The following is a 13,929-nucleotide window of genomic DNA, read 5'->3' as shown; positions in this document are numbered from 1 at the left end:
ATATTTCGTTGCTGTCAAATTACACCGTTGTTATGGATTCTTTTTGGGGGCTCTGGCTTCCTGAACCCTTGTGAAGATAGACAAACCTGACTGACTGCAAGTGAAGATAAATGTGTGTGATTTCTGAGAATACTGCTTATGTGTATATAGTTTCATGAGAAGAAGATAATATTAGTGGTTTCTGAGAGTACTGCTTATGTGAATCATATTGCATGAAGTTAGAGTCTCAGGTGCCAAATATTGGCTTAGTGAGCGATGTGCTCATTGTATCTTTATCGGCAGTTTTAATGATAATATCGATTAGGGCTATTCCAGTATCCAAAGGATTCAAATGGTTTGGGATGATATTTCAGTGTCTGAGACCTTCCTCAGCCAGCAACAACTGCTTCCATCTGTCAAAGAGTTAAGGTAACTTTCCAAACAATTCTAAGCGTCCTATCGGTAGTGTATTGAAATCAATCTTTTCTCTGCCCTGTTTAATCGAGACTATCTAGTTCTAGTTCATGATGTCACGGTTTCTTGTAGGGTCTGTTTGGAACCTCATAGAAAAGTATTGGACTCGGCTATTTGGCCATAGGTTTTGTCGACATCTACAGCTTATTTTGCCGTGTAGCGAATCGAATATGATGAAAACGTCACTAACATCGACCCCATGTTGTCCTTTATTGGTTCATTATAAAGCGAAATATGACGTGTCGAGAGATTCTACTTGGAAGTCACATCGTTCGTGCAATTTTAAGACTATTTGATTCTCAATAAATACTCTCCACAACTTGCAACTACAGTAGATATTTATTTGGATCTTCAGGTCGTCCAAAATGATGGGAATTGGCGAGGGTGAAGCTCATTGTGAGTACCTATGTTTGCCTGTATCTACCAAAGATCCTGACCAATAAAAAAGATTACTTGCCTACATACTAAACACTAAGTTCAAACTTCAAAATCAATCTGACCTTCCATTGTAATATAATCAAATAAAAAAAAAAACTTAGATACTGAGCCTAGCCATAAGCTTCGGTCTGACTGATCTAAACTTCTTTTTGATTGTGACCCATTGAAGATTTGCCTAGATAAGACAGACATAGTTAGTGTACTCTAAAAGCGACCAGTTAGTGTATATGGTAAGTGGTGAGTGAAAGTGAATTACCTAGGTAACACTTTCACTTATTCTTAAGAAAAATGAGTGAGAGTGAAATCACTCTCTAAGGCAAGTAAATTTACTTTCACTCGCTCTCTTACTCTTGCATTTGGATATAATAAAATTAATTATTTGTTTGAGTACTTTATTTTATATATTTAATTTAATTAAAAAATCTTAATTTAACTTTTATTTTTTTATTAATTTAAATAAATTGAATTTATATTAGTTTGTTAATATAATAGTTAAATAAAATTACCTTATAAAAGTTAAATCTATCAGAGTAATGTTATATAAAAATATCTTTTTTATTTATATAAATTCATGATTTAATATTATATTTTATTTCTAATTTAAGAGTGAGAATTTAGATATTACAAAAGTAACAATTTGATCAAATATTTGGATATTATTTTTTATATATTTAATTAAATAAATATTTTTTTAAAATAAAATTTATTTTAGTTTTTTTAATTAAAACTATCTAAAATAAAATTTAAATCTATTAAATTAATTTTATATAATAAAATACCATTTTTATTTATATAAATTCCTTATTTTTAATATTATATTCAATGGCTTTTTTAATAGTGAGAATTTATATATTGTAAAGTAAAAATTTGATTAACATTTGGATATTATAAAAGTAGGGATTTATTTACTTATATTATTTTTTTATATTTAATTAAATAAATAATTTTAATTTATTATAATTATTGATTAATTTTAAAAATTATTTTAGTTTATTTAAATAAAAATATTTTATAAAATTAAATCTATAAAATTATTTCTTTTTAATAAAATACCTTTTTTATTTACATAAATTTATTATTTTAATATTATATTTCATTAATATCTTAAGAGTGAGATTTTAAATATTAAAAAGTAACAATTTGATTAGGAATTTGGATATTAAAAAAGTAAAAAAAATCAGTATTTTATTTTTATATATTTATTTAATTAAATAAAATTTATTTATTTTTTAATTATTGTTAATTCAGACGAGTTAAAATCTATCTTAAATTATTAATAGAAATTTTAAATAAAAATATCTTATAAAAGTTAAATCTATTAAAGTATTTTATCAAACTTTCACTATACATTAACAAAAAAAATATTTTTTACTATACTTACCGTTGCACATAAATACAAAAAAAAAAAAAAAATCTTTTTACTAGGTAATTCACTTTACTTACCGTCATGGTAACCGGCAAGCGAATACCGCCGCAGGGAATACAGCCACGCTGCCCCTCACAGTACAATCTTAAGTGACTAAAATTTTATAGTATTTGTGTTGGTTTTGTGAGAGAAACCATTTTAGAATTTCAAATCCAATATAGATTACAGAGATATCATGGACGAGACGACGACAATAGTGGACAAGGAGAAAGAAAGGTTCTTAGATTATTTATTCACCACTGACATGAACCGACTTTGATTGAGTAGTCAACTCCGTGATCAACTTTTCCAAATTACTAAACGATGATCCACCTTCCACAGCAGCTTTCTCGGCTTTGTTCTTCCACTCTAAGGCCTTCTTCCTCATGTTTTCGCCCTTTTCAGCGCCATCCATCATCTCCCTCACCAAGCTCTCGACTTCCTCTCTCTTCACACGGGTACCCAGTTCCGTGGCCACGCCCCACTTGGTGCAGCTGAATCTGCAATTCATCTGCTGCTCGGCGAAGAAGGGCCAGCAGATCATGGGCACCCCGCTGCTGATGCTCTCCAGCGTCGAGTTCCACCCGCTGTGTGTCAGGAAGCACCCCACAGACGGATGATCCAGCACCTCCTCTTGTGGGCACCATTTTACGAAAATTCCCCTTCCTTCGACCTCTGATAAGAAATCTTCTGACGTGAGGACGGACTCACCTTTCACGAGATCAGGCCGGACTATCCACAGAAAGTTGTGCTTGCTGTCTGCAACTCCCCACGTCATCTCTCTCAGCTGCTCCGAGCTCATGACCGTGACGCTGCCAAAGTTCACGTATACCACCGATCTGGGTTCTTTCTGGTCCAGCCAGTCTATGCAGGTTCTGTCCTCTGCCCATAGATTCGACCCGATGGACTTTGAAGGGCTGTCTTTGATCTGGCGATGGAGGAAGGAGAGTGGGCCGATCGTGAAGAGCCGGAAACCGAACTTGCTCTTCATCAGCTCCAGAGCTTCTTTCTCCAAATCTTCGAAAGTGTTGACAATCATGCCCTTAGCTCTGGGTGCGTTCCTAACGTTCATCAGATCGAAGTTCAGCATGACATCATTGATATCCGTCGTTCTGATAAAGGATGGCAGGTCCCTTAAACGGATCCCTTCCATCCCTGGTACCCAATCGATCTCAGTATCCAAATACCCATTTGTTAAGCAGCTCTCATCTGTCCAAAACAGTGCCCGAATTACAACAATTGAACATGATCAGCTGGAAATTGGAAAGAATCAAACACCATGACAATCAATTAATAATATATTCCTCGTTCTCGTAGAAATTTGATACAGTTCTTCCAGAAGCTAGTAGCTTACCCTTGAGTGGTACATATCCTTTCTGGATCAGCTCAGGATAGAGAAGGTAGCCCAAGATACCACATGCACTGGGTGTGTAGAAGACATACTCAGGAATGCCGAGCTCTTCGGCTGCCTGGAGAGTGACACTCATCACGGCGTCTGATATGATGCAAGTGACAGGAGGGCCAGCAGCAGAATTATTGAGCTTTTCAAGGAGATTAAGGAAGTGGGGATGGAGGTTCTTGCGGATGGAATCACAGAGAGAAGGGATGTTCTGTGTCCTATCATAGTCGATTGCCGGAAGGCCGTCCGGCACCGTCTCGAATCGGAAATCGTCGAGGCCCTTGATGGATTTTGGACCCCGGGAGCTCACCAGGCGCTTGTGGTTGTATTCTGTGTTGACGAAGGTGATGAAGAAACCTCGGAAGTGGAGGAGTTTGGCAAGGGTCAGCAAGGGATTGATATGACCCTGTGCAGGGAACGGGACGAAGACGAGGTGAGGTTTGTCTACAACCACAGAGCCCATAGTAGTGAGAAAGGAGAAGAACCTCGGGCTTCTGTGACACTTTCAGATCTGTTACACCTTCCTTCTTATAGAATCTGCAAAGCATGGAATCCCTAGTCTTGACTAATCAATTGCAACATCAGAAATAAGAAAAGCAAGAACCTTCATGGAAAGATTGTGGAAAAACTAGAATCGGATATACTGTTGCTTATAATTTTTAAAGAAAAAATAAAAAGATGCTGATTGCTGAGCTAATAAAATATTAAACTACGACGATTGAATTTACAGACATGAAATAAAAAGCTAGAAAACGACATTTTGAATTCAAACCACTTTGAAATTTGTACAATCATAATCCAGTTCTTTAGTTACACAGACAAGGCTACTTTTGTTGGCTGCTTTCGACCTTGTTCTCAAAATTTCTCTTGTCCACATTCGTTCAAGTTGCCAACAAGTTAGGTTTCTTTTACGTCCTCGAAAAACCTCTTTGCCTCTTGAATGCTAAGAATCGGAACTCAATTTCGTTCACGCTTTAAATTTGTCTTCTTTTAATCATCCATTTTGTTGCTTTGTTTGCAAACCCTAGAAAAGAAAATAAAAGAAAATAAAAATTTGATCATTATCATTCCAAAAAATAGTTGGTGAAAATGAAAATTTCACTAACCATAAAGAAAGGTTTTTGGTTGGAAGCTATGTCACAAAAAAGGAGAATATTTGTGTCCAATGATAGCAGCTGAGGTGATCAATAATGGACTCTCAATTGTCATAATCAATAATGTTGTGTGTGTGGTTCTCTTTTATTGTTTTCAAGCTGGGTTTAAGTTTGCGTACAAGAACAAAGTGGACATGTACATGCAGCCATGTTTATGAAAAAATTTACTACCAGAAAGCTTGCCTTCCATCAAAGTCATATCGATTTGTTTCGGATTTCTGCGTGATCGAATCGGTCCTCATGTCCAAGTTGCAAAACCATAGCGACGAGCTTGACAAATAAATCAGGTCCAGATCCAACATGAGAGAACACAGTGAGAATTTTCAATAAAACATTCACCACACAGACGGGGTGAGTAAATTTCATATTTATAATTGATACAAACTGTTATAGCCTAATTTGAGAGATTTACATTGATTTGATTTTTACAATACAGGAAAGAATGGAGCTTGATTAGATCCTGTAATTGATGGTCAAGTATCTCTGTAAGGAAGCCCTTAAACAGGGCAGGTAATCTCAATCAACTGAGATTATGGTACAAAATCTTCAATGTTGTGATTCAGGCATAGGATTCTTCAACAACCCCCCACAAGTTAAGCGTCGGATTAGCTTGCAGGCTTGAATTGAAAAAAATGAAAGAGAGTTCGAGACACACTTTTTGTGAAGATATCGGCAACCTGTAAGTGAGAGGGCACATACTGAGTGCGAAGTTTTCCAGCAACCACAAGTTCACGAAGAAAGTGGATGTCTAACTCAACGTGTTTGGCCCGCTTGTGAACAACCAGATTGGAACTCAAAAAGATGACACTTTTATTGTCACATAACATAAGAGGCTGCTGGGGAAGAGAAACTTTGAGATCACGAAGGAGATGCGTGAACCAAATAAGTTCAGCGGCAGTGAGGGCAAGAGCACGATATTCAGATTCACAACTGGAACGAGAAACAATAGGTTGCTTTTATGCACTCCAAGAAATTATTAAGTTGTCTCCAAGGTAAATAGAGTAAACCAGAGGTAGAGGGATGAGTGCCAGGACAACCGGCCCAATCAGCATCAAAATAAGCAACTAAAGCCTTAGGAGCAGAAGATGAACGAAAGGAGAGGCCAAAATGGAAAGTACCCTTGACATACAGAAGAATGCACTTAACAATAAGAAAGTGGTCAACAGTGGGTGAGTGTAGAAACTGACTGGCGGAGTTGACAGCATGCGCAATATCGGGTGCATGATGGTCAGATACTAAAGAGCACCAACAAAAGATCGGTAAAGTGTAGGGTCCGAAAAAGGCTGACCATCAGACGATTGATGCTGAGAAACAACCATAGGAGTGTGAACAGGCTTGCTGTCAAATAATTAAGCCCGAGCAAGAATGTCACGCACATATTTCAGTTGGCTGATAAATAGACCATCAGTGATGGGTGTAGCTTCAAGACCAAAGAAGTAACCGAGAAACCCCAAATCCTTAGTAGCGAACTCAGAATGAAGCTTGCAAGTAAAAGTATCAAGAAGAGAGGTGTTGTTGCCTATAATAATAATATCGTCAACATAGAGAAGCAAATAAATGATGTCAGAGTGCTGGTGAAAGACAAAGAGTGAAGTGTCGGCATAACTGCAGTAGAAACCAAGCTGAATGAGGAAGGAGTTGAATCGTTGAAACCAGGCACGAGGTGCTTGCCTGAGGCCATAGAGAGCTTTTTGAAGCTTGCAAACATGATTAGGGAAGTGAGGATCGATATAGCCCGAAGGCTGTTCCATATATACTTGTTCAATAAGATGACCATTGAGGAAGGCATTCTTGACATCTATTTGACGAATAGGCCATCGATGGGTAATAGCAAGTGATAGCACAACACAAACAGTGGTAGCTTTGATGACAGGGCTAAAAGTGTTGGTGTAGTCAAGACCTGGAACTTGTGTGAGAAACCCTTGGCCATGAGACGGGCTTTGAGACGTTCAATAGAACCATCAGGCAAATATTTGGTCCAAAATACCCATTTAGAACCCACAATATTGATGTGAGCAGGTCAAGGAACCAAAATCCAGGTATGATTATGCTGCAGAGCTTGAACTTCTTCATCTATAGCAGCAAGCCAGGCAGGATTCTTGGCCGCAGATTTGAACCCTTTAGGCTTAGTGGATGTCAGAAGTGCAGATAGAAGACTAGAAGATCCAGATAAAGCAATATCGATCGATTTACGGGGTTTGAGAATACCAGCCATGGCACTTGTGACCATGGGATGGGATCCCAATGGAATAGCAGCAATAGGAGCAGTAGGAAGCAGAGCAGTGGAACCAGGGGGAGTAGGATCAGCGAGCGGTCCTGTAGGAGAATTAATGGCCTACAAAAACTCATTCACAGGATCAGTACAAATAACATACGGACGAGAGCCAGATTGAGTAATATGCCAGGAATGGTACGCCGGAAGAGATGGGGGCATGACAGAAGGAGAGGAATTGGGTTCCAGAAAATTGGAAATTTGAAGAGAGGATAGTGGTTGAGCCTGGGAAGAAGCTAAGGATGGGAAATAAGTTTCATCAAACTGAGCATGTTGAGTGATGTATATCCTAGGGGTGATAGGATCAACACAACAAAAACCTTTGTACGAGGAGCTATATCCCAGAAAGAGACAAGGAAGACTATGCGGAGAAAATTTATTAGGCATATAATCACATAAACATAGATAAATACTACAACCAAAAGGATACAAATTTTCATAATTTGGAGAAAGACCATAAAGAATTTCAAAAGGAGACTTACCTCCGAGAAGTGGTGTGGGTAAGCGGTTGATGATGTAGGCAGTAGTGCTAAAGGCGTCAACCCAGAAGCGAGGAGAGATGTGGGAACGGAAAAGCAGAGCCAAACCAGTTTTAGTTACATGACGGTGTTTTCGTTCGGCGCAACTGTTTTGAGAAGGGGTGTATGGACACGATAGTTGATTATGAATTCTAGAAGTACGAAGGTGGTGTTTAAAACGAGTACTAGTAAATTCGGCACCACCATCACTTTGAAATTTTTTGATACGAGCAGAATGTTGGTTTTTCACAAATTTTTGAAATTGAAGAAATGTATCATAGAAGTCAGATTTCAATTTCAATGGATAATGCCAAGTAAAGCAAGAATAATCATCAATAAACAAAACATAGTAAACAGACCCCAAATTGGATGTTTCGGGTGAAGGACCCCATAAATCGCAATGAATTAAATTTAACACATGACACGACCTTTTTTTATTGCGAAAATAAGGTAAACGATGACTTTTAGAAAGTTGGCATGTATCACATAATTTCGGAGATGGCAATAAGGAAGTAAGATAAAGTTGGACTTTTTTATTTAATAAATAAATAACCGAATAATGAACATGTCTTAAACGAGCATGCCATAAATCATAGGAAGCACGAAGAGATTTATTTTTTAGAACGGAAATAAAAGTGAAATTTCCACGCTCTAGCATATAGGCCTCAATCACGTTTACCGGTTGCCACCACCTTTCCCGTTTGGCAATTTTGAACAGTGAAAAATTCATTAGTAAATGTAACAGATAAAGGAAAATCATTCGTTAATTTACTAATAGACAAAAGATTTTTAGTAAGATGGGGAACAACTAAATCATCTAACAATTTAAAATCTGATGAAGGAGAGAGGTGACCGCACCATTCTCTACAATTACACAATCCTTACCCGTGTAAGTGACAGATTGATCCAGGGAGGATTGGGTCGGGGTCATGTGGGCCGAGGCCCCTATGTCTATGAACCAGTCCGAAGGTTCAGTTTTGGACGTAGAGCAAGACGAATTGAAGGCTTCAGCGAGGTGCCCCGAAGAATCATGTCGAGCGTAGCGTTGTCGACATCGATCGACATAGTGACCCTCCAGGTGGTAGATTTGGCATCGTGGTGGTCAGCGACCGTGGCTAGAGGTTGAACGGCTTTGGCCGTGGTCGAAATCGCCGCTCTGGCCCTGGCCCTGGCCGTGGTTGGAGAAGGTGCTCTGGTTGTGACTGGAATGGCCGCAATGGGTGTTTCCATGGCCACGTTTTTGGCGAGAAGATCCACCGGAGCGCTAAGAAGGGGCTCGATTTGCGGTAAAGACAGCGGTGGAGGTCGCCGTCGCCAGAGGCTCAAGAGATTTCTGGAAATTTTCGAAGCTTTCGGTGCGGGACACAATGTCAAAAAAACACGGGAGGGGATTTTGGGCCATTTGGGCGGAGGAGTAGCTGGAGAACTCCAGGCCGAGACCTTTGAGGAACCATTGAGCCTTGTCGATGTCATCAACGGGACGACCGATGGCATGGAGTTGGTCTCACAATGCCTTGAACGGATGAGTATATACCGTCACCGAGCGATTTCCCCTTTTAATCAATTGCAGATCGTCCTTGAGACGAATTTCGTGAGCTTTGGAGTGATGGGTGAAGGTGTTCTCCAGGGCAAGCCATACAACACGTGATGTGGAGAGCCGATGGTTTCGACCATAGTTTTTTCGGACAGAGAGGAGAGAAGCAGACTGAGGAGACGCTGGTCGGTTGATTTCCATGCCAGGTGTTTGGGGTTGGGAGTCTGAGAGGTGGGTGGGTCGAAAAGAGTGTGTTGGCACAAGAGTACCATCCACATGACCCAATAGGTCTTGGTTGTCGAGAAGAGGAAGAAACTGACTCTTCCATAGAAGATAATTGGAAGACAAAAGTTTGATAGTAACCATGTAAATCATGGTGTTGAAGGGAAGAGGATCAGAAGTGATATCAAAAGCCATTTAGGATCACGAGATGTTAATCCAGGTATAACTCTGATACCATGAGAATTTTCAATAATACATTTACCACACAAATGGGGTGAGTAGATTTCATATTTATAATTGATACAAATTGTTATAACCTAATTTAAGAGATTTACATTGATTTGATTTTTACAATACAGGAAAAAATGAGTTTCATTAGCTTCGTAATTAACGGTCAAGTGTCTATGGAAGGAAGCCATTAAACAAGGCAAGTAATCTCAATCGGTAGAGAATCTTCAATGCTGTGATTCAAGCACACATGATCTTCGACACGCAGGAAGATGACGCAAAACATTAGGATGGATACTAATCAATGATGAAAAACTACACTATAAAATTTATTCTTCCCTTCGATCAAATAATATGCAGTGCTTTTAAGTCCTGCGGTCTTTCTTGACTACTAATTCACATTCCAGTGCCATGATTCGTCTGAACAGACGAACTCCTGATTAAAGTATTCGATTTTCTGATTAGCATTCTGACCCTTCCCGTCCTTATCTGTTCGATTCTGGCTAAACAGGGCAGGTAATCTCAATCAGTTGAGATTATGGTAGAGAATCTTCAATGTTGTGATTAAGCACAGGATCTGCACATGATCTTCGACACGCAGGAAGATGACGCAGAACATCAGGATAGATACTAATCTATGATGAAAAACTACACTATAAAATTTATTCTTCCCTTCGATCAAATAATATGCAGTGCGCAGTCTTTCTTGACTACTAATTCACATTCTTGATTCGTCTGAACAAACAACTCCTGATTAAAGTATTCGATTTTCTGATTAGCATTCTGACCCTTCCCGTCCTTATCTGTTCGATTCCGGCTTCCAAAGCCTCATCCCTCACCGGTTCACCCAATGGCTGGTTCTGAACTAGCCTGACGGAATAACAGTTCCTGTGAAGCGGCTTTGAACAAAAATGGCTTCCTTCAGCACACAAATTAGGCCCCATGCGGTGCTCATCCCTCAACCTGCACAGGGGCACATAACCCCCATGCTGAAACTGGCCAAACTTCTCCATTCCAGAGGATTCTACATTACTTTTGTCAACTCAGAGTACAACCACCAGCGGTTCCTAAAATCATGGGGCTCCGACTGTCTTAAGGGCCTCCATGATTTCCGTTTCGAGGCTATCCCCGATGGCCTCCCGTCGTTGGACAGTGAGGTGACTCAAGATATCCCCACGCTGTGTCTGGCCACCAGATCCAACTGCGGTGCTCCCTTTCGAGAACTGATTACCAGGCTCAACAACTCCGAGGGAGTACCCAAGGTCAACTGTATAATAGCAGACGGTGTCATGAGCTTCCTTCTTCAAGTCGGAGACGAATTAGGTATTCGTGGATTGGTTTTCTGGACGACCAGTGCGTGTGGTTTCATGGGGTATCTACACTTTTCGGATCTCATTGAAAGAGGTTATGTTCCACTCAAAGGTGCGCAGTTTTGTGTTTTCGATTCATAGACAGTTTCAGCTCCGCAGCTAAAATTAAAGGTCATTTTGTGAATTCCGCAGATGAGAGTTACTTGAAAAACGGATATCTTGAAACCCAGGTCGATTGGGTACCCGGAATGGGAGACATTCGTTTGAGGGATTTCCCCAGTTTTATAAGAACAACCAATCGCGACGATATCATGCTCAACTTCGACGGCGGCGAAGCTCAGAACGCTAAAAAGGCATCAGGTGTAATCTTGAATACGTTCGACGAGCTAGAGAATGAAGTGATCGAAGCCCTGGGGAACATATTTCCTCGAGTTTACACAATCGGTCCTCTATCTTTACTCCTTGATCAGATACCCAACTCGGCAACCAAGCCGATCAAATCCAGCCTGTGGAAAGAAGATGACCGGTGTTTAAAGTGGTTGGAGAAGAGAGATGAAGCTTCAGTTGTTTACGTGAATTTCGGGAGTATAACAGTCATGACAGAGCAGCAACTGATAGAGTTCGGGTGGGGGTTGGCAAACAGCAAACATCATTTTCTTTGGGTCATCAGGCCTGATCTTATAATGGGTGAATCTGCAGTTCTGCCTCAAGAATTTGTCGAGGAGACCAAAGGGAGATGTTTGTTAACGAGCTGGTGCCCACAAGAGGAAGTGCTTTCCCACCCTGCAACTGGGGGGTTCTTGACACACTGTGGATGGAATTCGACCCTGGAGAGTGTCTGCAGCGGGGTCCCAATGCTCTGCTGGCCTTTCTTTGCCGAGCAGCCAACGAATTGCCGGTATGCTTGTAACAAGTGGGGGATAGGGATAGAGATTGATAACAATGTTAGGAGGGAAGAGGTTGAGTTGCTTGTCAGTGAATTAATGGAAGGAGATGAAGGGAGGGAGAAGACAAAGAAAGCAATACAGTGGAAGAATAGTGCCAAGAAGGCTGCTGGACCTGGAGGATCTTCTCACAAGAATTTCTACAGATTGATTGAAGACATTGGTGGAGGCTTACTAGATGTTGATAGCAAATTCCCAAGCTAATTTAAGAGGTGAAAGAAAGAGTGGAAAGGAATTTTTTGAAAGAAATTACATGTATTATGCTCTCTCTTTTTCCATCTATGAAATTCGAAGAACGAGTACATATTTATAGGCAACTGCATTTACATTAATCAGAAACTAAACTAAACCTGGATTCCTAATCTCAATCATAACATAATTAAAACTTGCTTAAAAATAGAAACTAATCCTAACAAGGCAGAAACTCCTACTTGAACTAGGAACCTTACTTAGTTCATGACTTCCATTACCCTCCTTTGTCCATCCACAATGAGGGGGCCGCCATTGCTTATGTTGTGAGATAAACATTTTGGCACAACAACGATGCCCTACTACCATGCAGGGACAAGCCCATCTCTATTTCTAATACAAAATGGGAAATTCCAATATACAGTTTCTACAAGGAAAACGTCCTCCGATGCTGAACAGTCCAATAAATTCACGACTGGCCTGCTCTGCTGAGAAGGGAGAGAGAGAGATATGAGAAGCCTCGTGCGGTTTGCTTACCCTACCCTGCACAAGGCCATGTCGACCCCATGTTAAAACTAGCAAAACTTTGTCAATACGGAGTACAACCACCGGCGGCTACTGGATTGGATGATTTCCGATTCGAAACCATACCAGACGGTCTTCCTCCATGTTTTGCCGATGTCACTCAAGATGGCCGGGCTCTCTGCGAGTCCACCAGTAGGAGCTGTTTGGCTCCCTTCAGGGCGCTGCTGCGTAAGCAGTATAATCTCAGATGGAATCAGGAGCTTTACTCTGGATGCTGCTGAGGAGCTCCAGATCCCCCGAGGTACTGTTCTGGACCCCAAGTGTTTGTGGTTTGATGGGCTACCTCCATTATCACAAACTGATGGAGAGAAACATCATTCCCTTGAAACGTAAATGGATCAAACTCTGTAAATTTTCTCATTAAAGATCGCCTATAAATTGAAGTTTCTTGTGAAAGAGCTACTTCCGGCTCCATGACATCTTCGAACTATGCAGCCTCGTTGCAAATAAAATCCAGTCGAAGAATTTGGCTCCCTTAGCTGTATCTGTCTATGTTATACAAATATGATTATGTATTTACACTACCATGTATAAAGACCCAATTGCCCTTATTACATGCAACATAATTACATCTTTGCTTTTATGGGGTTAAAAGTGGAGGCTCAATCGCTAACGTAAACGGAAGATTTTTCTGGGTTTATGAGATCGTCTTGGGCTTTCTCTAATCTAAGGATCTAAATTCTATCCTCTGGTTTTCTATCGAGAAATGCCGTTCACTGCAATTACTGCGACTGCTGCCCTTTCTTGCTCTGATACTTCTGATTCGCTTTCTGCAATTCTGAGCTGGTTGACTAAATGAATCTGCAGACAGGCAAGGGAGCTTGAGGAAAAGAAAAGATCGAGAAAACCCATTTTGATGTTTTTTTCATCCGCTTTCATTTTTTCTTCTGAGGCAGCCTTTTTGCACGGTTAATAGCGCCATCTCTTTTTCTTGCTTCTCTCTTGTCATTCACTCCCGAACAGTCAAAACGCATATAAAGAAACAGAGGCGATTCTGTTAATTAATTCACTTCCACGTTTTCTCATCCATGTCCAGGACTCACCATATATCGCTTTCTCTCACAGCTGCCGAACAGAGTCCTAAATCCTATCGAAAAACAGAGAAGAAAATTGAATAAATTGATTCTGCTTTTCCCTCAGAAGTGGGTGTTCCCTATTTGTTTCCATCCATGTCCCGTTGTTTTCACTGTTCGTCACTCTCTTTGAGCTGAGACCACGTAGGGGCAGTAGAAGCAAGGGAGAAACAAAAACAGTTATACAGATCAAAAACTATTCCTT

At 40.2% G+C, this 13,929-nt stretch overlaps 2 protein-coding genes across 2 annotated transcripts; one reads left to right on the top strand and one right to left on the bottom strand.

The window, feature by feature from the left end:
- Nucleotides 1–2,514: 2,514 nt before the first annotated feature.
- LOC137940257 (7-deoxyloganetin glucosyltransferase-like) lies at nucleotides 2,515–4,257 on the bottom strand. Its single transcript, XM_068785207.1, has 2 exons — nucleotides 3,651–4,257; nucleotides 2,515–3,505 (listed from the first exon to the last, which is right to left on the bottom strand). The coding sequence occupies exons 1-2, from the start codon at nucleotides 4,156–4,158 to the stop codon at nucleotides 2,547–2,549; spliced, it is 1,467 nt and encodes a 488-aa protein (XP_068641308.1). The 5' UTR covers nucleotides 4,159–4,257; the 3' UTR covers nucleotides 2,515–2,546.
- A 6,077-nt stretch (nucleotides 4,258–10,334) lies between these two features.
- LOC137940387 (7-deoxyloganetin glucosyltransferase-like) lies at nucleotides 10,335–12,171 on the top strand. Its single transcript, XM_068785422.1, has 2 exons — nucleotides 10,335–11,045; nucleotides 11,126–12,171. Exons 1-2 carry the CDS (start codon nucleotides 10,535–10,537, stop codon nucleotides 12,079–12,081), a joined length of 1,467 nt encoding a protein of 488 aa, XP_068641523.1. The 5' UTR covers nucleotides 10,335–10,534; the 3' UTR covers nucleotides 12,082–12,171.
- Nucleotides 12,172–13,929: the final 1,758 nt, after the last annotated feature.

Source organism: Aristolochia californica, unplaced genomic scaffold, assembly GCF_029961685.1.
Source record: "Aristolochia californica isolate CCGP_79_NKW_82.1479 unplaced genomic scaffold, dmAriCali1.0.hap1 SCAF_9, whole genome shotgun sequence".
NCBI lineage: Eukaryota > Viridiplantae > Streptophyta > Magnoliopsida > Piperales > Aristolochiaceae > Aristolochia > Aristolochia californica.
The sequence above is the reverse complement of the archived record's forward strand: the minus strand, read 5'-3'. Positions and strand labels throughout refer to the sequence as shown.

Bases quoted from the DNA above. Each gene is read 5' to 3' on its own strand.
- LOC137940257 (XM_068785207.1), bottom strand. From the start codon at position 4,158: ATGGGCTCTGTGGTTGTAGACAAACCTCACCTCGTCTTCGTCCCGTTC. The intron at 3,506-3,650 runs GTAAGCTACTAG...TGTTTTGGACAG, and splicing joins AGGATATGTACCACTCAAGG to ATGAGAGCTGCTTAACAAAT.
- LOC137940387 (XM_068785422.1), top strand. From the start codon at position 10,535: ATGGCTTCCTTCAGCACACAAATTAGGCCCCATGCGGTGCTCATCCCT. The intron at 11,046-11,125 runs GTGCGCAGTTTT...TGAATTCCGCAG, and splicing joins AGGTTATGTTCCACTCAAAG to ATGAGAGTTACTTGAAAAAC.